Source organism: Pelodiscus sinensis, chromosome 5 (assembly GCF_049634645.1).
Source record: "Pelodiscus sinensis isolate JC-2024 chromosome 5, ASM4963464v1, whole genome shotgun sequence".
Lineage (NCBI taxonomy): Eukaryota > Metazoa > Chordata > Testudines > Trionychidae > Pelodiscus > Pelodiscus sinensis.
Window position 1 is genome coordinate 44,102,258 of NC_134715.1, and position 25,553 is coordinate 44,127,810.

Here is a 25,553-nt window from a genome sequence, read left to right on the forward strand (position 1 = left end):
AACTGTCAAATAATTTTTACTGTCGTATAATATTGTATACAGGAGACCAGTACATTAAACCTGTAACTCAAAGAAGGAAGCCACATTCACTTTCTTCTTTGTGCCTGCTTTTTCTGTAGTATGGGGGAGAAACAGTGTAAACAAAATGTCAGGAAAGAGGTGCACTTTATACTGCAATGGACGAGTAATAAAGAATCTAGATGCTTTCATTCCACATGATGCAGCTCATCTTCATTTTAATATCCAGGGAAAGCATCTGCTTTATTTATATATAAATAATCGTCAGAGCAATTTATGTAATTTCTTTCCTATGCTGAAGTCCAAGTATTCATCCAGAAAGCTGTTACTAATTCCAGCTGTACCCAGGGCCATCAGTGAGAGCAGAACCACCATACTCCAATAAAAACCTGTTATCCTAGAGGAGGAAAACAGAAAGAAACACAGTTACAAGATGTACAAACTGTGTGCGCTGTGAAACTTTTCAGTCTATACGAGCTGGTCTATACTTGTTTATACTGTGCTGAAGAAAAATGAGCCACTGATGAAAATGGTTTGGAAAAAAAATGACCTTTTCATCCAAAGATGATTTTTGCAGGGAAAACTAGTCCATTTTCCTCTCTGGAAATGGTGATGTTCCCCTGAGGTAGTTGTGTGAACAATTTGCAGTTTTTTCCAGGATGGGATTGATCACAGCATAAAGAATTAGTCACTGGCTTGAAATGGAAAAATGTCACCAACCTAGCCCTGCAAATGTGGTTGTAGCCAGGTGGGACCAATCAGCTAATTAGACTGCAGAGGGATGTTAGACTGGAGGAAGCTAATTAAGAACAGGCTTTAAAGAGGCCCTGCAGGAACAGGCAGAGTCTGTATAAAGTAAGGTGACCAGAATTTGAAAATGTCTGAGAAGGACACTGAATTGACAAAAAATAACAACACCATACTTGTATATTAGGGTTGCCAGATGGTCGAGCAAAAAAAGCGGTTTTTTTTTTTTTTTTTTTTTTTTTTTTTTGGCAAAGTAGGAAAAGAAGGACAATTTTTTCAAAGGAGGACATAATTATTGGGGAGGACAAGCCCCTCAAAGGAGGACGCCTGGTCACCTTATATAAAACCAAGTAGCTGGTTGCAGAGCGGGGACTGTTGCTACTACTGAGAAATGCTGTAGTGACTCCCTGAATAGACGGTGTTGGAGGCTGGCAAACTCAGAGAGGTGGGAAGAAGCCCAGGGAAACAGCAGCAAGTTCTGTACAGCCAGGAACTGTGGTTGCTTGGTATAGGATCTCTTTAGCCCTATACATGGACTGTGACTGTTTGGTACCCGTTGGTCTGCAATCCATTGTTGTGGCCTGGGTTCCCCTGCCATCCACTGGGGAGTAGCAAGGGCAGCGGGTCTAGACACTGTGGCTGTGTCTACACTGGCCACTTATTCTGGAAAAGCAGCTGCTTTTCCGGAATAACTTGCCAGCTGTCTACACTGGCCGCTTGCTTTTCCGGAAAAGCAATGACAATCTAATGTAAAATCGTCATTGTTTTTCTGGAAAAACTATGCTGCTCCCGTTCGGGCAAAAGTCCTTTTCTGGAAAAACTGTTCCGGAAAAGGGCCAGTGTAGACAGCACAGTAGTCTTTTCTGCAAAAAAGCCCCGATCGCGAAAATGACAATCGGGGCTTTTTTGCGGAAAACCGCGTCTACATTGGCCACGGACGCTTTTCCGGAAAAAGTGCTTTTCCAGAAAAGCATCCTGCCAATGTAGACGCGCTTTTCCAGAAATATTTATAACGGAAAACTGTTCCGTTTTAAGCATTTCCAGAAAAGGGTGCCACTGTAGACGTAGCCACTGTGAATTCCCCAGAAGAACTTTGTGGCTTGCGCAATCAGCCAGGTCACTAAAGAGGAAGCAGTAAACCTGGCAGTGAGCTGGCCAGCAGAGCAAGACAAGATGGGAGAAGACAATATTGGAGGGGCATATAAACTGGAATAGCTCATCCCTAGGCCAGCTAACAGGAGATGCTGTTGCGGTGAGTGGACTCATGTTGGTCATCACTTACCAAATTTTACTAATGCTCCGGACAGCATGACAGTGTAGAAACCATTTCATATTTAGCTAGAAGCCATCTTGTATAACAGAAACCATTTCAGCTTTCTGCTTCTGCACATATACCAGAGTGAACTTTCTGTTACCCCAGGACAGAGGCCTGCAGGATGAGCTATACCAGTATGTGTTAATTGGACTGGTTGAGAAGGAAGATTCACTCCCGAATACCTGCCCACCATCTTGCTGATAAGACTTTGATTTTCCAAGTTGAATTGATGATTTCTGTAATTGGATGCCCTGACGTCAGACTGTTTGGCTAAGGGTATAAAGCTTCTAGGATTGATTGTATTAGCCAGCCTTACCGGCCCGGCTCTGCTTTGCTTTATTGATCAATAAAGCTGTCTGTTTTGCCGCCTAAACTGAGTGAGGCCTTTGCCTCGACAACAGCCTTCTTGCAAAGCTGGGAGGTTGGCACTACGCTACTGCAGACATGTGGGGTCAGATACATAGACTCTCTCAGTGATAGTGGGTTATTAGTCCAATTTCTAGTGTGCAGGTGTCCTTATTAATGCTGGCAACGTTGTCAGTCAAAGCTGAGAGCTAAAGTAAGGAGCATGGGGACTGCATTGCCCCCTTATGGACAGGACTGTCCTCTCCAGATTGAGATCTACTGACTAAGGCTGTGTCCAGACTCAGGGGTTTTTTCGAAAAAAGTAGCCTTTTTTCGAAAAAACTTCACCTGCGTCTAGACTGCAGCTGCATTCTTTCGAAATTAAATCGAAAGAATGCAGTTTTTCTTTCGACGGTGGTAAACCTAATTCCACGAGGAAGAACGCCTTCTTTCGAAAGTGCTCTTTCGAAAGAAGGAGTTCTTGAAAGCAAACAGGCTTTTTAGAAAGAGAGCATCCAGACTCACTGGGTGCTTTCTTTCGAAAAAGCGGCTTGCTTTTTCGAAATTCCGCGTGCAGTCTAGACGCTCTCTTTCGAAAGAGGCTCTTTCGAAAGTATCTTTCGAAAGAGCCTCTTTCGAAAGAGGCTTGCAGTTTAGACATAGCCTAAGGGTATGTCTAGACTACATGCCTCTGTCGCCAGAGGCATGTAGATTAGGCTACCAGACATAGGAAAATGAAGCGGCAATTTAAATAATCGCCGCTTCATTTAAATTTACATGGCTGCCGCGCTGAGCCGACAAACAGCTGATCAGCTGTTTGTCGGCTCAGCGCGATAGTCTGGACGCGCGGGTGTCGACATCAAAGGTATTTGTCGACCACCCAGGTAAACCTCATTCCAGGAGACATACCTGGGTGGTCAACAAATACCTTTGATGTCGACACCCGCGCGTCCAGACTATCGCGCTGAGCCGACAAACAGCTGATCAGCTGTTTGTCGGCTCAGCGCGGCAGCCATGTAAATTTAAATGAAGCGGCGATTATTTAAATCACCGCTTCATTTTCCTATGTCTGGTAGCCTAATCTACATGCCTCTGGTGACAGAGGCATGTAGTCTAGACGTACCCTGAGCAGAGTGGACAAACTGTCTCTGTCTGGCCAGTATGTTTTGGGTCCCATTGAGTGTAAGGACTGATCAGTGTGGGCAAGGGCTGCAGAAACAGGCCCTTTTGCCCAGCTCCTCAAAGCTGTTTAACCGTTTAACTCCCATTCCACTCCATGGCCATTAGTGCCTTGAAGAGGTGGGCCTTTGTGAATAACTCAGGGCTGCCAGTCTGGCCCTGGACAGCAGCACTGAACTCAGCTTAAATAACGGAAAGAGAGTTCCACCAAGTAACAAAGAGCAAGCCCCACTATAACAATAGAACCAGGCAATATTTTTGTTTCCTCGAGTACAATTTTGCTCAAGACATAATGGTATCCCTTTATAATGGTATAATATATCAGAGTTGCAGAGGAAAAAAGGTTTCTTAACAAAGGTTTTTTATTTAGTTAACAAAAAAGGCCATTTAATTTCAAAATGTGACATTCCCTCCTAGATTATTCCTTACAGCTGTGGTCCTTTCTGGTTTTTCAGAGGGTTATCCTGATAATTGCAATTGTGACAAAGGGCAAATTTTGGGAGATCATTTTATCTGGGAATCTTTCTCTTTCTCACTCCTTAGGGGCAAGAAGGAAGCCTTACAAAATGGGGCAATGGGACGGGGCAAACAGGCCCCGCACTGAAGGGCTGGGAGTAGCCCAGGCCCAGCTGGCTGAAAGAGGTCTGCCCCCCCTGGCCCTACTGGGCCTGCTCCCAGCAGAGTCAGAGTATAAAGGCAGAGGGAGCCCTACAGGAAAGGAGGCAGCTGGAGGGTAGAAGGGCCCAGGCAGCAACCCTGGTGTTCCTGCAGCAGCTGAGGCCAGAGCAAGGGTGAGCATCGGACTCCAGGAGTGAAGCCAGCAGCCAACCCCGCCTGAGGGACTGGACCACCTAGCCCTGGTAAGGACCGACGCCGAGGCAGACAGACTATCGGGGTGCCAGGGCAGTAGGAAGTAGCCCAGGGCAAGGGGTTGCTGTCATAGCTTGGGGTGTATCGGCTGGATTCCCCACCGAGCAGGGAGGAGCAAGAGTCCCTGCCTACAGAGCCCTGGGCTGGGACCCGGTGGAGAGGGAGGGCCCGGGTCCCCCTACCCCCCCTTCCGCACCCTGGGCAAGCACCCCTGGCCGGGAGAGGCTTTTCCCGGGGCTAGGCCTCAGGTACTGTATAGGCCCTGATAGAGAGGCCTGGACTGTACATTGGAACTGTTAGCACCGACTGTGCCCTGATCGAGGGGCCAGGACTGGGGACCTTAGAAGGGGAGCACACCCCATGCCAGGGGCGTACCCCCCCCCGACAGGCTACTGGTTGGAACTAGGTATCTTGAGGAACAGGGAAAAGACAGAAGGTTGGCGTTAGTGCATAGATTCAGGAAAGCAGAGCTCAATAGATCTGTTAGGCTTCTAGTGCATTGCTCTGCTACTGGAGGGTTGTTCCCTACAAATGTAAAGTGTGGATTTTTTTTCAGTCTAATTTTAAATGTCTCTGGGAATAGTGAGTTTCTTTTCCTTTAACTTACTGATATGCTGTATTCCATTTTAGAAGGAAACAACCCCTCCTTTTCAATACAGACTGGACCACACTGATTTGGCACCCTCGGGACCTGACTAGTCCCGAATAAGGGGATTTCCCGGACCAGGGGAAGTCCCCTGCTACCAGCCCTCCTCCCCTCCCCACTGCCGGCCCTAGTTGCCCCCTTTGCTGGGCTCCCATGTTACTGCAGCCCCGGCCCTGCTACCAGGGCTGCTGTGGCTGCCTCATCCCTAGCCCCAGCTCTACTACTGGGACTGCTGCATCCCCGGCTTCGGTCTTAGCCCCAGTAATGAACCACGGATCATGGATGTTGCTGAACAAGAGAGTCCCAGTTTTGAGAAGTCCAACTGTACCTGATTTTTAGGCAATCCGGGATAATCCAGTACAGAGATAAAAGAGGGGAGTGTGTGTGTGTGTGTGTGTGTGTGTACACATGCACCTGCAATCAGTGGAAGCGTCCGATTTTGAAAGGGAGAGTGGCAGGTAGTGATCTTGCATGGATTCTAAACCTATTACATGTTTATGCCCCTTCAAGTCTTAGGAAGAGTAGTTCAAACACTGTAAACTTAACACACATTAAGTTGTGCCATCTAAAGCCTCCTTATCTTGTGTTTGGTGAGAGCTCCTCTAGCTACAAGGCCAAAATTGTTGGCTTGTTCCCGTTGTGTATTCTGTGTGGTCTACATAGTAAATGTGTTAATACAATGATTTTACTACAGGTTGGACCTGGTCCAGCACCTTAAGGGATTTGCTGGACCATGCAAGGCCCCCACCCATTGTTGTGCTGCCACCGGGTTAGGGCTCCAGCCTGCCCCTGCTGCTGCCTCAGCCCCTGCTGCTGCCTCAGCCCCCGGAGCTATCCCTGGCCCTGATACGCAGCCAGGCAGAGTTCCACAGCCACCTGGCTACATGGTTGGGGCCAGAGGGATGGCAATGTTGCTCCACGGTCCAGGCCACAGCTCCCTGGCTGCCGCTGGGGCTCGGGCTGGAGTTTTCCAGCCTCTGGAGCCAGAACATGGCCAAGGACAGAGCCAGAGCTCCCTGGAGGCCACTAGCCGGGGCTGGAGGCCCATGACCATGGCAGGGAGCTCTGCTGAGGCCAGAACTCCTGGCCAAGCCATCCATCCTTCCCTTTCTCTCCACATGCTCTGGGTTCCTGGCTGAGTCACTGGTGCCCCTTATGGTGCTCCTGCCCCACCACCAAACCTTCCTTTTCTTGAGCTCTGTGGTCCAGGAACATCTATAGGCCGTGCTGGACCAGGGAGTCCCAGTTAAGGGAGGTACAACCTGTACTAATAAATTGAGAAAATGCTAGCAGGAATACAAGCCAGACAGGTTTCATGCAAGCTTAACTTCAGCAGTTTCCCAAAGAAGTGCAATCCTCTCTGCAAAGCTCTAGGGTTTCTATTTCTGGGCCTCTTCTGTGCACATATGCCAACCCTGGTGGACTGTGTGGTGTAAAGCAGTGTTCCTTGTAAAATGAGTACATGGGCAGCCACTCAGGAGAGATTCAAATGCTGCCTAGCTGATTAGCAGCGCACCCACCATGCCTCTAACTTGCAGCATGTGTCTGCTGGTGGTGCACATAAACACATGCCTCAGTGCACATAACTAAACTTATTCTGCACATGGATAGAAAAATTAGAACATTAGTGGAAGTAGGCACCCACAAGGCATTACACTGAAACTAGCAAACCTCCTTTCTCTTGCCACCTGCAAGACATTCCCACTTTAACCTAGTCTGCTGCAACTGTAACCAGCTACCTTTCCTGAGGCTTTTCATTTCATACTTCTTCCTGGCACTTTACACTCATTGCATTCAATTAGTCATTTTTCACTACCAGTTGTTAACTGTAAGCCCAGTGTCAGACCACAGCCTGGTGCATTCAACCTAAGCCCAGACAGTGGGTCCTTCTTACCTTCCTTTCGCAGATTCTGCATATCCGTGGAAGTACTTGTGACGGCTATACATGTATACCAAACCCAGAAGGGCAGCCAGTTCTGAAGAAGAAAGATATTAATGGGAGAGAAAGTTAATGGAGTATTTAAAAATCAGGACTGGAAGGAACTAGTCACTTTTGACTGTGATTATTTATGTGGTGCCAGGGTGGCATTTGAATGACATCTCAACCACTTGGTGCAAACAGTCACACTGTGTTTCTGAAACAAGAGACTCTTTTTGTCTACTTATTTTATTTGTTGCTATTGGTACTTTGCATTTATTTAGCATCTTTTAGCCAAGGATGTGGAAGAGTGGTACACACTGTAATGAGTTAAGCTCATTTGATATTCCTCTGAGCTAGGTAAAATATCCCCATTTTACAGCTGGAGAGAATTGAAGACCTGAAAGGACATACCCTGCCAGTGGTCATGTGGAAGTCAATATCAATGCTAGTCCTAGAATGTATAGCGTGTGCTACTTCAGTCCTGAGCTTGTACCCACAAGCCCTAGCTGTCCCCCTTTGTTTAATTAGCTGATTAGTAGTGTACAGGTGAATTTATGGACTGGAAGGAGTGAAAACTTTCTTCTGCAATTCAAAAGCCTACTCTGTTTGGAGAGCTTCACTTCACTGCCTTACCACCAGCTTAGCCATAACCTAGAAAAACCACTTTTCTCTAAAGGTAAGAGGTAGATCGGTCCTCACAACGTGGGGACTCATTTAGTAGAGACATCACAATTCACGGAAAGTGTCCAATATTTTTGGAGTAAACTGAGAAAGGGATGAATAACTTAGTCACAACAAGCCAGAAACAGGGGTAAGGAATCTAAAGGATGCCCTGTACGTAACAGATAAACATAGGGGTTCAACAACTGTTGAACAGCAATAGAGCTAGATTTCAAAGCGTCAAAAGTCTGACAAAGTCTTCCCTTTTTCTAAAAGCAATGTACTTTGTTATGAACACACTAAACTGCTCTGACTGATTAATTTAAAATGATGTCTTTGTTTCAGTGAGTTTAAATATGTAGTAGTCTGGAATGATTACTTTATGAAGGCTTAAGGATATATTTAAAATAGAAAATGTAAAACAGAGAAGGGCTGCATCATGTATTCCATAATATTTAGGCTACGTCTACACTGCAGGCTTCTTGCACAAAAAGTTTTTGCAGAAGAGATCTTCCACAAAAAGTTATTGCGCAAGAGCACGTCCACACTGCCATGTGCTTTTGCGCAAGAGAGTGTCCACTCTGCCATGGATGCTCTTACGCAATGGCCAGCAGAGCACCTGTGCTTTCTCCGATAGGAGTTTCTTGTGTAAGAAACCCCTGTTGTCCGTCCACATACACCTTTTTGTGCAAGAGCTCTTGCGCAAAAAGGCTTATTCCTTGTGGAAAGAGAAATGACTCTTATGCAGAAAGCCCCGTCTTCTAACGATCTACTGTATTTTTTCTTGTGCAAAAACGTGCTTGTGGTGTGGACCCTCTGCAAGTTTTTGTGCAAAAATGGCTGGTTTTGCGCAAAACTCTGCAGTGTAGACGTAGCCCCTATGTTGTGTTCAGCATCAACAGGACAACTGACTTGCCATTGCAATAAAGCTTTTTTAAAAACATCTCTGCTTAACTACAGGGTGTATCAAAAAACCTGTGACTAACATTTATATTCCCAAATTCAGTGCTTTACATTAGGTACGTTCTGTGCATGTCCAGTCTTGACAATCTGGCATGCAGTGGGAAACATGCTCCATTTTCTTAGAAAGACATTTTAGAAGAGTGTCGTTCCCCCCCCCCCCCCCAACATCATTTCATTGCTACATTTGGGATCAGGGATTTGGCTGGAAAGGGTGAGCAGAGAGAAAAGGAAGACAGTGGGGAGGAGAAGGGGTTGGAGCAGTGCAGAGGTGGAGTATGGGTGGGGCCACAGGCTGGGGAGCTTGCCACCTCAAGTAGCCGCTTCACCAATCACCCATTACCCGCACTGATAAAATATGCAGAAGGATTTAATCCCTCAATCTTTCCCCAGAGCTGAATCACACCCACTTTGCTGAATGGCAAAACAAATAGTCTGATAGATTTGAGATATGTAAATGGAACTGAAATGTAAAAAAAAATCTTGTTCCTTGGGCAATAGGGAGCAATATGTACACACAAAGTGTTCAGAAGTGAGCCCATTAAAGAATATTTAGCCGTTGTTGAAAACAATTTAAACATCGATCCCAACAGCCCAGACTAATCCCTGCCAGCTCAGGCTCCAGTGCCTTCAACTCTACTTTCCTGGCAAAGACAAGATCAGACACCTTTTTAATAAGATACCAAATGGCTACTGAAAATTTTTCAGTTTGAATTTTTGTATTTGATTTCATATTAAATAAGCCTTTAAAGTAATGCACCTTGTCAATTATCCCTTGTCTTAGTAATCCTGAGACCAACAGCTCCCTCCCTCACCCCTTCCACAGAGACCCGCAGCCTGCTCTTACACCCCCTGGCCAGACAGCCTTCCCACAGCCTACTCCTGCACTCTCCCCCTGGCCAGACACCTACCCCCAGAGAGAGGGGGGTTGGTGAGCATAGCGAGCAGGAGGTGCAGCCCCTAGTTTTAGTTAAAATATATTTGGGCACCAGCACCCAATTGTTCGGCTACCTACTTAGCTTAATAGTGATGTAAGTTTGAATCCCTCCTCTGTCTGCCTCAGGGAGGGTGATGTGCATGGCACATGATGATGTGATGTGCATGTGCCTTGGGTGATGTGGGGGTTGCTTCCCTCTTGTCTGTGGAAGCTGTTTAATTAAATGTTGGTTAGGCCAAGAGCTGTTTCTGACTTCCACTGTAGCCTGGAAGTTTGGCTATGGGCTTGGACTGTAGCAGGTGTGGGTTTGGTGCCTGTGCCTGCTCCTGTTCTGTAATAGCTCTGGGCTTGCTGCTCTCTTGCCTGTTGAAGCTGTTCTGCTTGAGTTACATTTGCTTTGAGCCAGGCTCACAGCTACCCTCACTCTTTAGTCCAGCTGCTTAAGCAAGGCAGCAGGAGGCTGGAGGCATTTCATATGCTCTGTGAACAGCAACTGATGGGCATTTTTAATAGTTTAATTTTTATTAGGAATAGGGATGTGTTGAGAGGACTGAAAGTTTGAAGTCCTCATTGGTCACTGCTAGCTGGAACTTTTTGGTCATATAGCCTGCCTCAGAGAAAGTCTGTGTTATAGAAAACAATCCCATTTCATCACACATACAGAATGAGAAGCGACTGTCTAGGAAGGAGTACTGCTGAAAGGGATCTAGGGGTCATAGTGGACCACAAGCTAAACATGGGTCAAGAGTGTCACACTGTTGCAAAAAATGCAAACATGATTCTGGGATGAATTAACAGGAGAGTTGTGAGCAAGACACGAGAAGTCATTCTTCCCCTCTACTCTACACTGATTAGTTCTCAGTTGGAGTATTGTGTCCAGTTCTGGGCACCACATTTCAAGTAAGATGTGGAGAAACTGGAGAAGGTCCAGAGAAGAGCAATAAAAATGATTAAAGGTCTAGAAAACATGACCCATGAGGGAAGAGTGAAAGAATTGGGCTTCTTTACTTTACAAAAGAGAAGACTGAGGGGGGACATGATAGTGGTTTTCAGGTATCTAAAAGGGTGTTACAAGGAGGAGGGAGAAACATTGTTCTCCTTGGACTCTGAGGATAGGACAAGAAGCAATGGGCTTAAACTGCAGCAAGGGAGGTTTAGGTTGGACATTAGGAAAAACTTCTTAACTGACAGGGTGGTTAAACACTGGAATAAATTGCCTAGGGGGGTTGTGGAATCTCCATCACTGGAGATATTTAAGAGCAGGTTAGACAGCTGTCAGGGATGATCTACCAGTGATCTCCAACCTTTTTACACCCAAGATCACTTTTTAAATGACAGAACAAGCCAAGATCTACCACCCCGCCCCTTCCTTGAAGACACACCCTCTCTATTCTCCTTCTCTCAATCTCTTGCTATCCCCAACCCTTATACTGCTGCTTCCCCCCTCCCTCCCAATTCTTCTGTAGGAAGAGGTTTTTCCAGCATTTGGCCTGTCTAGACTGGACCAAATGTCAGAAAAAACCCTTCTTTTGGAAGCCCCCTTATTCCTCGTGGAAAGAGGAATATAGGGGTGACTGAAAGATCATGTTTGCTCTTCCACTAACAGAAGCGGAAGAACAAATGCATCCCTGGATGCAGAAGAGTTTTTCTGGGATATCTCCAGAATCCTGAAAAACTCCTGCAGTCTAGCTGTACCCTCGCTGGGTTGAGACAGGCTCTGGAATGGGAATGAGGGATTTGAGTGTGGGAAGGGGTGAGAGGTGCAAGCTCTGGGAGGAAATCTGGATGCAGGAGGAGGTGCATAAGGGGATGCTGGCTCGGAGAGGGGGCTCCGATGTATTGGGGTCAGATGGAGGGTTAGGGTACTAAAAAAGCCACAGACTTCTCGATGTGAGGGATCAGGAATTTGGGTTGGGGTATGTGAGGAGCTCAGGGCAAGGGGTTCCAGTGTATGATAGGTTCAGATGTAGGGTCTGGGGGAAAGGGGAGTTCAGGAGTGTTATGATGCTGTGGCCAGATGGTGGCTTGGCCCCAGTTGGGGGTTTGTTGGCCAGGCTTCATTTTTAAATAAAATACTATGTCAAATACACAAAGTTTCTACACTGTCTTTATTTATGAGAAGGGTGGGGAACCTGTTTTGAGTCAGGGGTCACTGACCCACAGAAAAGTCAGTTGGGGCCACACAAGTGAAATGCAAAAAACATCCCCTCCAACCCCTCCCCCCCAAGCTTCACTAATGTGGCCTCAACTGTGTTGGTGGGAGCAGGGGACATAGTACTGGGGAAGGGTGCTAGTGGGTGCTTCGGCAGGGGACAGGGTGCCAGTGGGGACAGAGTTCTGCAGCTGGAGGCAGGGGAGAGGGAACAGGGTGCTGGGAGGGGAGAAGACAGGGTTCTGCAGCTGGGGACAGGGTGCCACTGGGGACAGAGTTCTGTGGCTGGGGAGTGGGAAGAGGAGGCTTGGGTGGTGGGGTGCCAGTGGGGGCAGGGAGTCTCCTGCACCCGCCTCCTCCCAGGATTCCCCCCAGAAGGAAGCTGGTGTGTGCCTCCTCCGGGCCCAACTCCCGCCCTGCCCCATGGCGCAAGGAAACCCCCACGTGCGCCTGCCCCGGGGCCAACCCCCCCCCCTCACGGAATGGGGAAACCCTTGTGCGTGCCTGCCCTAGGGTCAACTCACCCCTCCTGCAGTGCAGGGAAGCTGCCGTGCTCCTCCTCCGGGGCCAACGCTCCCTCCCTCAGTGCACCTGGCACGCCACAGACCTGTGGGAAGGGAGCAGCCAGCGCACTTCCGGAAGCACCGGAAGTGGTGCAAAGCTGCAGGACTTCCGTCTACCCTGTCGGAAGCTGGCACTACCTCCACTGTTGCTGGAGGTAGGTAGCGGGGTTTCTTGGGGATGGGGGGGAATTGAGGCGGGCCGAACGTCTTGCGATCGACTGGTCGAGGCCTTGCGATCGACCAGTCGATTGTGATCGACCGGTTGGTGACCACGGATCTAGACAGTGCTTGGTCCCGCTGTGAAGGCAGGGGACTGGACTTGATGACCTCTTGAGGTCCCTTTCAGTTCTATGATTTTATGACTTCCCATTTTTCTGGCACAACCAAACCCTGACCTTGCTCTAAGTTAGAATAAGAGAAAGCTGCATAGCAAATTTGGTGGTCCTAGCTCTTACCGTGTAGGAGGAGCTCTTGAACAAATGGACTTGCAGATGGATCAACTCATAGACAGATGCACGCACTCTAAAATATACATAGATAGACAGATTGTGGGCTGCCTTTTTTTCAGTAGATTTGAAAGGGTAAAAACCTGGCACATCTAATTTTCATTCATACCTCTAGTATTTCCTTAATTTATATGTATTTCTAGAATATTGCCCCTTGCTGCAGTTATTTTACTCCATTGACCATGTTGTATTTGTTGTAGAACAATTAGGGAGATGAGTCAGAATCCCATTTCATTTTGTCCTGCCAGAATCATTCTGTTACTGAGTGTTTACTCCACACTTGCCCTGAAAGCACAAATGCAGACTGAGAAGGGGACTGACTAACCCAACAAGGCTCAGTGGAGAGATGGGTGGCTAAGCAATCCCCTGATTGAATAAGGAAGCCCACCTGAGGAGGAATGAGCTGGGCTGAGACTGTAAAGGCAAGAAAAGGGCAGCAGAAGGGGGCTGCTTGGAAAGTTTGCAGTCTTCTTCTGGGAGACGAGAGGTGCATTTGGGCTGGCAAATCGGGGAAGGGAGGAAGTTAGGAATATATAGGGGCCTTGAGCCAGAACCTGGAGTAAAGGGCAGGCCTGTGTTCCCTGCCAGACACAGAAGGAGTAGCGTTACAAGGAAGTCAATAAGTAGGCTGCATAGGACTGCTGAAGAAGACATTGATATCCCAGAAAGGAAAAACACGTGGAGCGATTATCTGGAGGGCTAAGTCACAAAGAGGTGGCAGCTCACAGCAGAGGGGCTACAGACCAGAGAGAGGCAGATAATTACGTGCAACCATGGGAAGGAATGTTGACCTTTCAAGGTATTCTCCTGAATGACCAGGAGGAATGGTGAGTCGAGCACTCCGTCACAATCAGGTTCCTGGGGGAACCCAGGGGAGAATAAATGGGAACTTCCTGAAACGAATAAAAAAAACTTAAAAAAACAACAAATAGTCTGGTAGCACTTTAAAGGCTAAAAATATGTAGATGGAATCATGAGCTTTCGTGGGCACAGCCCACTTCTTCAGACAACCCTGAAGAAGTCATCTGAAGAAGTGGGCTGTGCCCACGAAAGCTCATGATTCCATCTACATGTTTTGTTAGTCTTTAAAGTGCTACCAGAATATTTGTTGTTTTTTTAAGTTTATCCTGTTACAGACTAACTTGGCTACCCCTCTGAAGCCAGCTTTTGAATAAATAAAAGCAGCTAAAAAGACAATTGGGTGGAGGGAGACAAAGTGTTTTACCTTGTGTAAGGGGACTGTTACCCCTTACTAAAACTCTGTGGGAGTTTTTGGTTTGCCAGCTCGCAGTATCTGAAGGGGAAGAGTTCATGAGACTGACTGACCCCAGAGACAATGGAAAGCAGCCAACACTCCAGCTCAGCCTGATTGACAGGTTGGACAGGCCAGTGAGGAAGGGGAGAGGCCAGGCCCCGTCCTCCCTGTGAGCTGGGATTGTTCTGGCTCTCCCTCTCTCTGAACAAACAAGCTGTGTGCAGAAGAGGTCCTGCAAAGACAGAGAGCTGAAAAGAGCAGTGCAAGCTGTATGAAGAAGTCCTGCAAAAGGAACAGAGAGCTGAGACACTGCTAAGAGGAGTGCAAGCTGTGCTGAGGGGCAGTTTTTGCAGCAGCAGAGCCAGGCATACAGAGCACAAGGAATGCAGACCCTGTGTTGAGCAGCAGACTGGCAGGGCTCAGAGAGCAAAAAGGGACAGAGAAGCAACACAAGGAGCTGGAACTGGCCAAGCAGCACAGCCTGCAGCTGGATGTGGTGAGCACCTGGGACCAGCAAAGTGTGGGGAAAGGCTCTGGACTGGGAGAGGGGTCTGGCCACTTCGAGCTTGAGACTGTGTGGTCACTACCAGAGCTAGTGTGTCCAGCCTGTAGCCCCCCCTGCAGCATATCCAGGGCCTCTAAGAAAGAGACTGTGGACTGTCCTTACACTCTGCAGGCTGCTGTTTTGATGTCCCTGTGCTACAGAGCAGAGCTGTGTGTTCTCATTTAACCATTCTCATTTTTTTCTTATTCTTTTCTCTTTAATCCGTTGTTGTTTAATAAATTGTATTTGCTTTGAACCTTATGAAGTGATCACTGGGCCAAGAAGGCCTGCAGTGTAAAGAGAGCACCTCGGAGTGGGGACACCCTAACTCCTGCCCCTAGTGACTACAAGGTCAGGGATTAAGCCCCAGGAAACCTGGGCCCAGCCTTGTTGGGGTTTCAAGGGCTCTGCTACTCAGGAGAGTGGAGGGGGAGCCCTCAGGATCAGGGAGCCGTGGGGTAAAGGAAGTGGGAGCGGGGACTCAGATCCTTTCGCTGGTTCATTTCACCGGGGTGTATAGAAGCCAGGAAAGTTCCCCACAATAGCGGGACCATTCCCCCGCTTACACTTGTTTTGGACGGTGAGGGTACATTTGAATGGTCAGAGATTTATTTGCTCTCTAGAGAAGCATAATGAAAACTATTCTTAATGATAATTGGGAAGCACTCCCGAATTGGTCTGACCTAAAGCCTAATGAAGTCAGTGGAAATAAACCAAGACTAAAAGTTGGTCAGACAGAGACTTGTAAAATATCAAGACCACTCATGGGCCTTTATATATATTCTCCCTTATAACACAGGAACAAGGGGCACTCAATGACATAAAGAGGAAACATATTTAAAGCCAATTAAAGGAAATCTAATAAACCTTAGTGTTCAACTGAAACTATTACAGCTGATAAAACATTGTTTAGGCCAAAATAAAAAACCAGTTGTGTTTACCTTGATTGAAAAACCAGCCTGCAATCCAAAGAGCAACCAGGAAGACCGGATAAAACTCCACACAGTTTTGTCTATGGAATAAATTAATAAAATAGTTACTGGCACAAGAAAGGCCCTATAACTTTGATTTTTAAGAGAGTTTTCTGCTTTGACTGAATGCTGTATCCAGTAAAATCAATACCAGGAGCAGAGAGGAGCCAAAAATGAGCATTTTTGAAAATTTCACTTTTGTGTCTTGTAAATGCCTTGAAAATGTAACTTACAGTTGTGGTTGTTTTTTTTTTTATTATTGATTTTTTTTTCTTTTCTTTTGCACATATTCAAAATTTTAGAATTTTTACTTGAAAAGGCAAATTTCTATAACTAGGTATTTTTATTTATCCAGTAATGCTACAGTTATGTCAAATAGGATCACGTTAAAATTATACTTACATTGCATATCATCAGAAGCATGAGAATTGTATAAGCCAATCACTAAAGTAAGTGGTCTAGGAAAATATTCCCTCAGTGGACTGGTTATTCCACAACTGTCCACTGATCCACTTTGGGTTTTCTTGCATGAGCTTCCTTTGATGTATCTGGTATTTGCCACTCCGAGAAAAGAACTTTGCCAACTAGATGAACCACCTGATCCAATGTGACAGTTACTATGTCCCTATGTTAAACTGACCAAACCTAAATAAAAAGCTGGGAGCTAAATGATGAGACTGCTGAAGTTTTTAATTAAGCTCCACAGTGAGTAAATTAAGTGAGTTGCACTGTGTTTTAATGTTCGCTATTCAAAAATAAGTCTGTGACATACTTGTGGGTGGAGGTGTGTAGTTTGGTGCTTGTGACAACTATTGATATATATATATATATATATATATATATATATATATATATTTTGGTAAAGAGATAGAAAAATAGTGACATTCACCAGGACAAGCTTCTTAAATGCTCATTATTTTAAAATCAAACTAATTAGCCACTTTACTTGTATATCCTCATAAAATTCAGTCTCATCGCAGATTATGGTATACGTTTGGGGAATATATATTGCAATCTTCAGAAAAACAGACTAAAACCCTGCTTTAAATTAAAAAAACAACAAATTCTCGAAGCAACCTTAAGTATGAAGTTGTGACCAGCACCTTCACATTAAATAGCTCTGTTCTGTTTTTCTAGTCCTCTGCATGTGTTGAGTAACCATAATGTATTGTCTATGTGAGCTTTCCATGAGTGCCCTTTTTCTGAAATTGCTTTTGCAATATTGTTGTGGAAAATTAAAATTCCTTGAATATATGAGCACGAAGATTCCTAATCTTACTAAACATTGAGGGTATGTCTACACTACCACCCTAGTTCGAACTAGGGTGGTAATGTAGGCAACCGGAGTTGCAAATGAAGCCCGGGATTTGAATTTCCCGGGCTTCATTTGCATAAAGCCGGGCGCCGCCATTTTTAAATGTCCGCTAGTGCGGACTCCGTGTCACGCGGCTACACGCGGCACGGACTAGGTAGTTCGGACTAGGCTTGCTAGTCCGAACTACCGTTACTCCTTGTTTCACGTTTCATGAGGAGTAACGGTAGTTCGGACTAGCAAGCCTAGTCTGAACTACCTAGTCCGTGCCACGTGTAGCCGCGCGGCAAGGAGTCTGCACTAGCGGACATTTAAAAATGGCGGTGCCCGGCTTTCTGAAAATGAAGCCCGGGAAATTCAAATCCAGGGCTTCATGTGCAACTCCGGTTGCCTACATTACCACCCTAGTTTGAACTAGGGTGGTAGTGTAGACATACCCTGAGTTTGTGATTGATTGAATTAAAAAGAAAAAATACATGGATCCTCTCTGTGTAGTTTGTGGAGACACATGGCTGAATCTCCTTCGGTATAAGCCAGGAGTGGAACACTAGCGTACCTGGCAGAATCTGGGCCAAAGAACATGCAATGACAGAGTAATGTCATTACTTTTGCACTCACAGGTGGCAAAGAGAAGCCTCATGCAATGCCTCTGGTTAGTGCAAAATCCTAGCAAATGCTGTTCTGTTGAGGTGCCCATTAGGGATGTTAACAACTAGTCAACTATCCGATAAGAAAATGCTTATCGGATAGTCGAGTAGCAACTCAACTAGTTGCTTCCCCCCTGCGCCTCTATCAGAGAGAGGTGGCAAGGGTGGGGGGAGCAGGAACTGGTGCTGGGGGGGAAGCTGGTTCCCCCCAGCCGGTTCCCTCCAGCACAATCTTGGCAGGAGAAGCAGAGGCACAGTGGGGAAACAGCACGAGCGGGGACTGCTTCAGTTCCCATTCATGCCATTCCTAGGGTTGCCAGGTGTCCAGTATTTGAGCTTTCTGTTCGGGAAACAAATTGAGAAAATAGAAATGTCCGATATTTTCTAAATAAGATGTCACGTAGATTGTGATGTAATGTCAAGTGTGTCCGGTATTTTTGTTGAAATCATCTGGCAACCCTAGCCATTCCCACTGTGGGCGCTTCTGCTTTTGTAATGTAAAGAGCCCTCAAAAGCAGAAGTGCTGCAGGGAGCACAGGGCGAGCAGGCACTCAAGCAGTCCCCACTCACCCCATGCTCTCTGCAGCACCCGCCTTTGCTGCCTCTGAGAGGCAGCAAGGCAGGGGACGGAAGCTGGTGCTGGGGGGAACCAGCTTAAAAGCGGTTCCTCCCCCAGCACCATCTCCCCAGTGTTGCTCCTCCTCCCCACCCCCCACTGCCTCTATCAGAGGCAGCAGGAGGGGGAATAGGGGATGCTGCTGTGAAGCAGCCCCTGTCCACAGGGCGCCCCTCCCCCCATGGACAGGGGCTGTTGCAGCCGAGCAGCCCCTGTTTGCAGCGGACAGCTCCATGCACCGCGAACATGGGCTGCAGGACTCTTACTGCCTAGAGCCTCTTACTACAGTTAAAATGCAGAGCTGCAGCGCAAATGGCTCTGGAGCCAGCACGAGCCAGGACTGCTCAGGACTGAGGCTCTGCTCAGCAGTGCTTATCCACTAATCGTACAGACGATACAAATTGTATCCACTATATGATTAGCCAATTGATCACATTTTAACCTCCTTAGTGCCCACAGTCGTTACAGCCATATCTTGTATGAGAGAGCGAGTCGTCACCGAGAGTTAAGCTTCATTCTCACAGCACATGATCATAAATACCCTAAAGAAAACTCAGTTCACACTTGACTAGCTAAATAAGACCTCTCTAGTGTCCAATTAGTTAAATGAATAGGAAGTTTCTCATTTAAATGACCCTAGAACTTACTGTGCACGAAATATTCTGTCAAATTCTGGGGTTCCGGTGACTTCTGGGGGCATGATCTTGTGCTGTTTTCTCGATTTTCCTACCAGCCAGGCAAAATGACCTGCATATAAAAGTAATGAATCAAGGATTAAAAAGCTGTTTGTTTTTTTTAATTCAGAAAAACTGCAGGTCCTTTAAATCATCTACAAATATCAATTTTTCAAATGGAAACAATCATCATTCCTCAAGTTTTGCCTTTAAATGTGAAGGAAAAGAACCAACACTTTTTGCAGTTACACTAGTTTCCCATTTAAAAATTCCCACACTAACCTCAAAAACCGGGGTAGGTGGGTGGGCAACAATTTTTGCAGGGGAGTCACTTCATAAATGTTGATACCTGGTGGGCCCCTGGAAGGTGCAGGGTCTCAGATAGAAGGGGTGGGGCTGAGGAAGGGCTACAGAGAGAGACAAAGAGAATGTGTGTGTGTGAAAGACACTCTGTGTGTGAGACACAGACTTTGTGATGCAGCTGTATGTGTGGCACAGACTGGGTGTATGAAACAGGGACAAAAAGAGTGTGTATGTTGGCTGCTCCTGGGTACTTTTCTGAGTGAAGCCACGCTGTCTCTTTAAGGGAAACCTGTCTTGCTCTGTCTCCCGCCTTCCCCAGTCTGCCTCCTCTGACTCATACCCCTCTGAGTCGCTTATCATCCACCACCCAAACTTGCATGGAGCCAGCTCTCAGGTCCTGCAACTAGGCACCGACTCCATGGGTGCTCTGGGGCTGGAGCACCCACAGAGGAAAAATTAGTGGGTGCTCAGCACTCATAGATAGTCAAGCTCCACCCTCTACCTGCTCCCCTAGCAGCCCCACTGATCTATTCCTCCCCCTTTGTCCCAGCACCTGCCGCAAACAGCTGTTTCAGAGGGGGAGAAGCACAGATGGGGCATGCTCAGGGTGGAAAATGGTGGGGTGGTGTATCGGGGGAAGGGAGGATCACACACTCCCCCATGGCTGCAGGAGAACGTTGCGCCTATGCCTCCAAGTGTCTTTTTTGTGCTGTAGTAGTTCTAAATTTTGTAATGTATAACTTTTGAAAGTGCAACCATTGCCTGTTTTGGAAACAAGAGCTGGGTCCCAAATGTTTCATACATTTGACAAAGGTTAGTATCTCGTGTGTATTATGCATCCATCTGTAGAGATTCATAGTGTACACAGTAAGTGCTGTAATTTTGTGTGCACCTGCCTTGCAGCTGGAAGTGTGCTTTTCCCAGGCAGGGATAGAGACCTGGGCTAGCTCTGCTCCAGCTAACATGCTAAAAATACCAGCATAGCCAGGAGTAGCATGGGCTGAGCTCAGGTTAGCCACCAGAGTGCAAACCTGTCCAGACCCTCCTGGTTGTGGTCAGCCTGCCCTCCCAACTGTCATTTTTAGGACACTAGCTCCAGCAGATGTAATGTGTGTCTATCTACTCAGGCCAGGAAGCATGATTCTCAGTGCCATCCAGACATGCCCTTTGTCTGGCCCCAGAATAACATGCTGACCTAAGACTTCTAAGACCCGGGCTCACAAGGGGACCTTGGGCAAACCACTTCCACTCCCCGTGCCTCAGTTTCCTCAGCTGTAAAATGAGGAAGGTTATACTTCTCTCCCTTTGAGCTCTCTTGCTGAAGTGCTTGTGATGACGTGGGAATTTTATTTACCTTATGTTGCATGAGTTCTGCTGTCCTATAGTAACCCTACGCATGTGCCTCAGTTTCCCGGGGCACTGCACCAGTACCTAGATGGTGATTGGAATTTTGAGGGTGGTAATCTCCCAAATGTACACAATGGCCTGGCTCTGGATAGGTGGAGGGTGAAGGTCTAGCGACTTCCCCACACTTTGGTGATAGTGCTATTTATGAGCTATGTAATATTATATAAGAGGTGTATGGGTTTTTTTATTATTACAATAGGCTGAATACCTGCTGTAAGTGTAAAAGTCTTAACTAAGGAGCTGTGACTGGTAATTTCCATTCCCATGCATTTATGTGTGTATGTATCTAAAATGTATTTTCATGGCCTCTTCACCACAGAAACACAAATCTTATTTTAAAAGTTTGGCAGAGTTTGACAGAAATGGCAAGGTACAACAAAATCCAATTGCTGGAATGTGAAACTAAACAAATTCAGTATGGAATATGGTGCACATTTTTTAACAGCGGCGATAGTTAATCACTGAGGAAATTTACCAAGGTCTGTAATATATTCGTCCAATAATTGCCAAAGGGACTTCAAGTGACTGGAACAATGCTATCCGGTCACTCTTGAACATGAGCCTCCAGTAAACACCATGTGGCCCTTTCATGTGAAGGTTTCCACCATAATCAATGGGATCCTTTGCCTAACTCAGGATAGTGAAAAACTTTAAAAACAACAAATAGTCTAGTAGCACTTTAAAGACTAACAAAAAATGTAGACGGTATCTTAAGCTTTTGTGGGAACAGCCCACTTCTTCAGATGACCAGATAGGGCTTATATGCCCATTGAAAAAAACAAGCAATTGTATACCTATCCAACTACATTTTTCGTTACTTTGTATCTTTTGAAGACCAGCAGGAAGCTCCTTTTTCCCTTTGGAAAACCAATTGTAGCATTTTTTTAAAACTGGGGAAATTCATATTGATACATTCTTAAGAGAAGATGATCCTAGATGCTGTGAATTATACTACAGGTGACATGAAGTATCAGCCAAGGGTTTGGGGAGGGTAGAGGTAGAACAAGTTACCACATTCTTCTTTTCACCAATTAGTGTCTGCATAGCAACTCTTTGCAAACAAACAGAAATGAAAGCAGTTACGTATACCCTAGTTTAACCTCTTGGATTGCAATCCAACACAAATCCAATTGACTTCAACCACTAGACTCCCATACAAGCTGAACAAGTTTATTTCCTTTCTCACCCTGTTCCCCTCTGCCATAAGCAGATTATTCAAGTCCTTGCAGGCTAAAGCTGTATATCTGAGGCAGCTGAGAAGTGTTCTTGAGTTGTGGGGTTTTTTGTTTCAATTGGCAGTCATATTTTACCAAGACAGTCTCTTTGCTATGAAAATATAGCACAAAGTTTATTTTTAGAGCCCAACAAATCCACAGATATCTGCTTTATATTCCCACGATGTGGCTGCAGATATCCACGGCTCATTTTTGCAGATATGGATGCTGAAGGGGATACCAATTTTGTATCTGTGAAAGGCTATACTTATTTTCATGGGGCGGCAACCTCAAATATTTTATTAATGGTACAAAATCAGGCATTTGCATTGCAATGAATAGTCTGTTTTGATTTGAAACTATTCTTGATTTGAAAACTTACTTTGTATCAAACCAGATGCCTGATTGGATGCAGATAAAAGGATATTAAGCACCAAGGAAGGGCTGTCCCTTAAAACAGTGGTTTTCTAATTTTTTCTCATGAACCAGTTGAAGGAAATTTTTGATGCCTATGACCCAACTAGAGTGCAGGCTCTGGCATGGGGTTGAGGATGAGAGCTTTGGGATGTAGGAGAGGGGTCTGCCATGGGAGAGGGGTTAGGGCTGGTGCAGGAGGGACTTATCTTGGGCATTTCCCAGTCAGCAGTGCAGTGGAGTGCTAAAACAGGCTTCTTGCCTATCCTGCAGACCATTCTGTGCCCCAGAAGCAACCAGCAACAGGTTCCCAGCCAATGCGCATGTGGAGCTAGTGCCCAGGGCAGAGGCAGTGCATGGAGTTTGTGTGCTCACTTTCTCCCCCCGCCCTCCCACCCATCGAGGAGCTGGGCCTGCTGTGGTGTCTGCGGTGCCAGGACAGGCAGGACACCTGCCTTAGCACCCCTGCTGATCACCTGATCCCCCTGCAGCAACAAGACCCAGTGCCTGACATGCCACAACCCAATCCTGGGTCGCGACCTGCAGTTTGAAAACCTCTGCCTTACAACACAGGACAGGGTGTCTAGCTTCTCTATAGGATCCTCTCCAAGCAGCCATGACTCAGATTCCCTCAACTTCATCCTGGAGACCCACTAGCTTGTCTAATGGGTCCATAAAACCTCCCCTTCCTTCTCCTGCAGGAAATCATAAAAGCTAACTCATTGCTGAAAACCTACCTGGTGCAAGGTTTTTGCTGGGTCCTTCCATCAAGACCATTTCTTGCTTGATTAATCCATGGCCTGGCCTAGTTCCTTGTGATTCTGGGAGGCTAAAAGCTTGTCTTACCACACCTCTGCAGCTGTGTCTACATTGGCATGATTTTGCACAAAAGCAATTGCTTTTGCGCAAAAACATGCTGCCTGTCTACACTGGCGGGGAGTTCTTGCGCAAGAACACTGATGTTCTAATGTGTGAAATCAGTGCTTCTTGTGCAAGAACTATGATGCTCCTGCTCAGGAATAAGCCCTCTTGTGCAACTGTTCTTGCGCAAGAGGCCAGTGTAGACCGGCAACATGAATTTCTTGCACAAGAAAGCCCTTGGCTAAAATGGCCATCGGAGATTTCTTGCGCAAGAGAGCGTCTACACTGGCACGGATGCTCTTGCACAAAAGCACATCTCTTGCGCAAAGGCACATGCCAGTGTAGACACTCTTGCGGAAAAATTTTAACCCAAGAACTCTTGCATTAAAGAGTCTTTGTGCAAGATCATGCCAATGTAGACGTAGCCTAATTGTTGTAAGGTGAAGCATAGCTTCCATCCCTGCTGCAGAGGGGACTTATTGCCTAATTGTTCACTCCCAACGTAACCCACACACCTGCTCGGTGTGGTGTGCTGTCCCACCTACTGAGTGAATAATGAGTCTGCTTTACAGCCTTAGCTAATAGCCAGCTCCCTTTTAGCATATGTGGTGTAGGCTCATGCACTAAGCTCCAGAAATCCCAGGTTCAATTCCACCCTCTAGACCACCAGGGTCTGTCGGCATTACACCAGCACAGAGCTGTACATATAGTGGAATAAACAGAGTAACGGATGGCCAGAGTGGATGTTTAATAGCTAAGTGTCTTGTGCTAATATCTGTCAAGCATTAAGATAATGGGCTGTTCCCACTTCCCAAACTGGTTGTGGCAGGTTCTTACAGCGCCATTTAACAAAAGGCAACAGGGACCAGACGCAGCAAGGGCAGGGCTGGCTTTTCTCTGAATAGCCACACAATCCCTGGGCTGGGATGAATCATAAATGTACGTTGATCTAACTGAACCCTCAGGGCTGTGACCAATCACCCTGTGTGATCACACAGTTAAACTGCCAAAGCCCATGTGAAGATATTACTAGCTGGATGGACGAATCCTGCGTGACCTCGTTATCGCCTGTAGAAGGGGGAATTTACTACAATGAGGGGTAAAGCCCCTTGTATGTAGGAGCTAAAGATAGTGCTTCAGTGGCACACGGGTAGCACTGCCACCATGCCGCTGTAGCATTTCTAGCGCAGACGTAGCCCCCCATTCTAGAGTGTTCAGAATGTATTAACTTTCCAGGCAGCAGCTCTCTGGCCTTCCTTGTCACATTTCTTCCTGCTTTCACTTCACACAGTGTAAGGCACAGCAGCCCTTGCGGCAGGCTGAACTTTAACAAAAGCTCATGGTAAATATTGTCACAGGAGATAAACACTGTGCTGAGAGCCACGTAGGTGTTCGGTAGAGCTGCCTGGATATGGCACATGCAACTCAAGAAACAAAGCAGTCTGCTTACATATACTGACACCACCATCAACTGGAACCTCATGCGTGTGTCTTCTTGCATCCCATACAGCATTATTTGACGCTGATGGCTTGATGCAGACACAACCATATTATCTGAAGAAAAACAATTGCTAATGATAAGAATGCTGTCACGTTATTAGGTTGCCAGTGCTATTCTACCATCTCACACTCTTCTTTTTCCAGTTCCTTTCATCTATTGTATGTGTAGTCTGAAAAGTGGCCACATACTGTATGTGAATCTGAGGCATTTTCACAGTGGATAAAATAAATCTATATATTTAGGACCTCCTGGTGAGAGGATATTATGGGACAGCCATATACTGCAACTGCCTACTATATAACCTACTTGTTTTTCCCCTCTCTTTTCTGATATTAAATACCTTGCCATCTGCTTGGGGAAACCATTTTTAAAAGCAGTTTTGGTTCAGTGCTTCAGGAATGCACTTTGTAAGTATATTTAAAAAAAAAACCCAAAGCCAGAACAGAATGTAGCTGAAGGGTGAGTCTGCATCTACTTACAAACTCTAAGAACAATTTTACCACCTCCCCTCTAAAAAAAAGTCATAAAAGGGAAAAATTGTAAATCTCCTCTAGTGCAAGGTAATCTGTCTCCCTATACACTGTACCACATTCCCTTCTGACGACCGAGAAGGTACATAATGCTCCATTTGGGGACAACTTTTATGAATTCTCAGAAGCTCAAGTAACAAACTAGCTTAGCATAAAATACCTCCAGTGTTCTAGGATCATTGGAAACCCCCGCTCTCCCATCACAAAATCCCACAAGCCTTACTTTGCTGGCAAGCTGAAAGAAGGGATACTGCAGCAAGCAAAACTAAATCGCCAGCCATGTTCCCAGCAGCTTCCGTCTCCCTGTGCAAGGGCACTGTCAGTGTGTAAGAGCTACAGACAGAGAAGCAGGTTGGGGGCAGGGAGTGAAAATGCTTTTCAAAGACACGCCTTAGGAAGAAGCGGGGCAACTTTATTTTTCCCTTTTAAATGAGCAGTGGCTGCTTAGCTAGATCTTGTTTCCTTGACCTGAAAATTATTTCATG

General features: G+C 46.3%; 1 protein-coding gene across 1 annotated transcript; it reads right to left on the reverse strand.

Moving 5' to 3' along the window:
- Positions 1 to 25,442, reverse strand: MGST2 (microsomal glutathione S-transferase 2). Its single transcript, XM_006123999.4, has 5 exons — positions 25,292 to 25,442; positions 18,812 to 18,911; positions 15,560 to 15,630; positions 7,015 to 7,096; positions 1 to 415 (listed from the first exon to the last, which is right to left on the reverse strand). The coding sequence occupies exons 1-5, from the start codon at positions 25,347 to 25,349 to the stop codon at positions 283 to 285; spliced, it is 444 nt and encodes a 147-aa protein (XP_006124061.2). The 5' UTR covers positions 25,350 to 25,442; the 3' UTR covers positions 1 to 282.
- Positions 25,443 to 25,553: the final 111 nt, after the last annotated feature.

What these genes read in the sequence shown, in the direction of transcription:
- MGST2 (XM_006123999.4), bottom strand. Translation starts at nt 25,349, where the DNA reads ATGGCTGGCGATTTAGTTTTGCTTGCTGCAGTATCCCTTCTTTCAGCT. An exon ending in TCTTTCAGCTTGCCAGCAAA is followed by an intron (nt 18,912 to 25,291) that starts GTAAGGCTTGTG and finishes TTTTATATGCAG; the next exon opens with GTCATTTTGCCTGGCTGGTA. An exon ending in GCAGAATCTGCGAAAGGAAG is followed by an intron (nt 416 to 7,014) that starts GTAAGAAGGACC and finishes TTCCTCCTCTAG; the next exon opens with GATAACAGGTTTTTATTGGA.